The 1,267-nt window shown below is 42.0% G+C and overlaps 1 protein-coding gene across 1 annotated transcript in view; it reads right to left on the bottom strand.

The window, feature by feature from the left end:
• LOC112075059 (sodium- and chloride-dependent GABA transporter 3) overlaps positions 1-1,267 on the bottom strand; it is a gene marked incomplete at its 3' end in the record, with an annotated part of 53,771 nt that overhangs the window by 50,093 nt on the left and 2,411 nt on the right. The window contains exon 2 of the mRNA XM_070440754.1: positions 105-449. Within this exon, the coding sequence (XP_070296855.1) occupies positions 105-435 (331 nt within the window). The remainder of the gene's footprint in view (positions 1-104; positions 450-1,267) is intronic.

Here is a 1,267-nt window from a genome sequence, read left to right as displayed (position 1 = left end):
GATGTTGGGCTGATAGTCGCTGGACCAACTGTCATGTAATGGCTAAGATGTTGGGCTGATAGTCGCTGGACCAACTGTCATGTAATGGCTGATAGTCGCTGGACCAACTGTCACGTAATGGCTGATAGTCGCTGGACCAACTGTCACGTAATGGCTGATAGTCGCTGGACCCAGGATCCAGTCCCAGTCAGGCCGAACCTCCAAACGTGCTATAATACAGTAGAATATCTTACCTCCTCCATTCTTGTAACACAGGTAGGGGAAGCGCCACACGTTTCCCAGCCCTATGATCTCTCCGGCCACCGACAGGACAAACTCAATCTTGTTGTTCCAGTGGCCCCTCTCGTTGACCGGCTTCTTGTCATTGGCTGACTCGAAGTCCAGGGCGTCCTCTGGTTTGCCATTGATTACTGAGACTTTCTTCTCGCCTGTCATGGCGTTGCAACAGCCTGAAATGAAACAAATCGATTACACTCCTTCAATTAGATTTAACCTCTGGTTTAAGACTATACAGTGATATTTTGATTTTGAAGCATGTTGATGAAGAGGCAGCTGAGAGGCGGCCGGGTACAGGGTAGAATAAATGAGAGTAGAGTTAGAGTAGATTAGAGCAGAGTTAGAGTAGAGTAAAGGTAGAGTAGAGTAGAGTAGAGTAGAGTAGAGTTAGAGTAGAGTAGAGTAAATGTAGAGTAGAGTTAAAGTGGAGTAGAGTAAAGGTAGAGTAAAGGTAGAGTAGAGGTAGAGTAGAGTAAAGGTAGAGTAGATTAGAGTAGTTAGAGTAGAGTAAAGGTAGAGTAGAGTAGAATAGAGTTAGAGTAGAGTAAAGGTAGAGGTAGAGTAGAGTAAAGGTAGAGTAGAGTAAATGTAGAGTAGAGTAAAGGTAGAGTAGAGTAAATGTAGAGTAGAGTAGAGTTRGTGTAGAGTAAAGGTAGAGTAGAGTAGAGTAGTTAGAGTAGAGTAAAGGTAGAGTAGAGTAGAGTAGAATAGAGTTAGAGTAGAGTAGAGTTAGAGTAGAGTAAAGGTAGAGGTAGAGTAGAGTAAAAGTAGAGTAGAGTAGAGTTAGAGTAGAGTAGAGTACTCTTACTCCCTAAACTCTACTCTAACTCTACTCTAACTTCTACTCTACTCTACTCTACTAACTCTACTCTAACTCAAACTCTTAGCCTTCTACTCTATTCTACAACTACCTACTTTAACTTTTAACTCTATCTATAAACTTTCTTAACTCTAACTCTTCTCTAAAAACCCTCCTTCTTAACTCCTACTC

This window comes from Salvelinus sp. IW2-2015, unplaced genomic scaffold, assembly GCF_002910315.2.
Source record: "Salvelinus sp. IW2-2015 unplaced genomic scaffold, ASM291031v2 Un_scaffold2965, whole genome shotgun sequence".
Taxonomy (NCBI): Eukaryota; Metazoa; Chordata; class Actinopteri; order Salmoniformes; family Salmonidae; genus Salvelinus; species Salvelinus sp. IW2-2015.
This window is presented reverse-complemented; position numbering and strand designations above follow the sequence as displayed.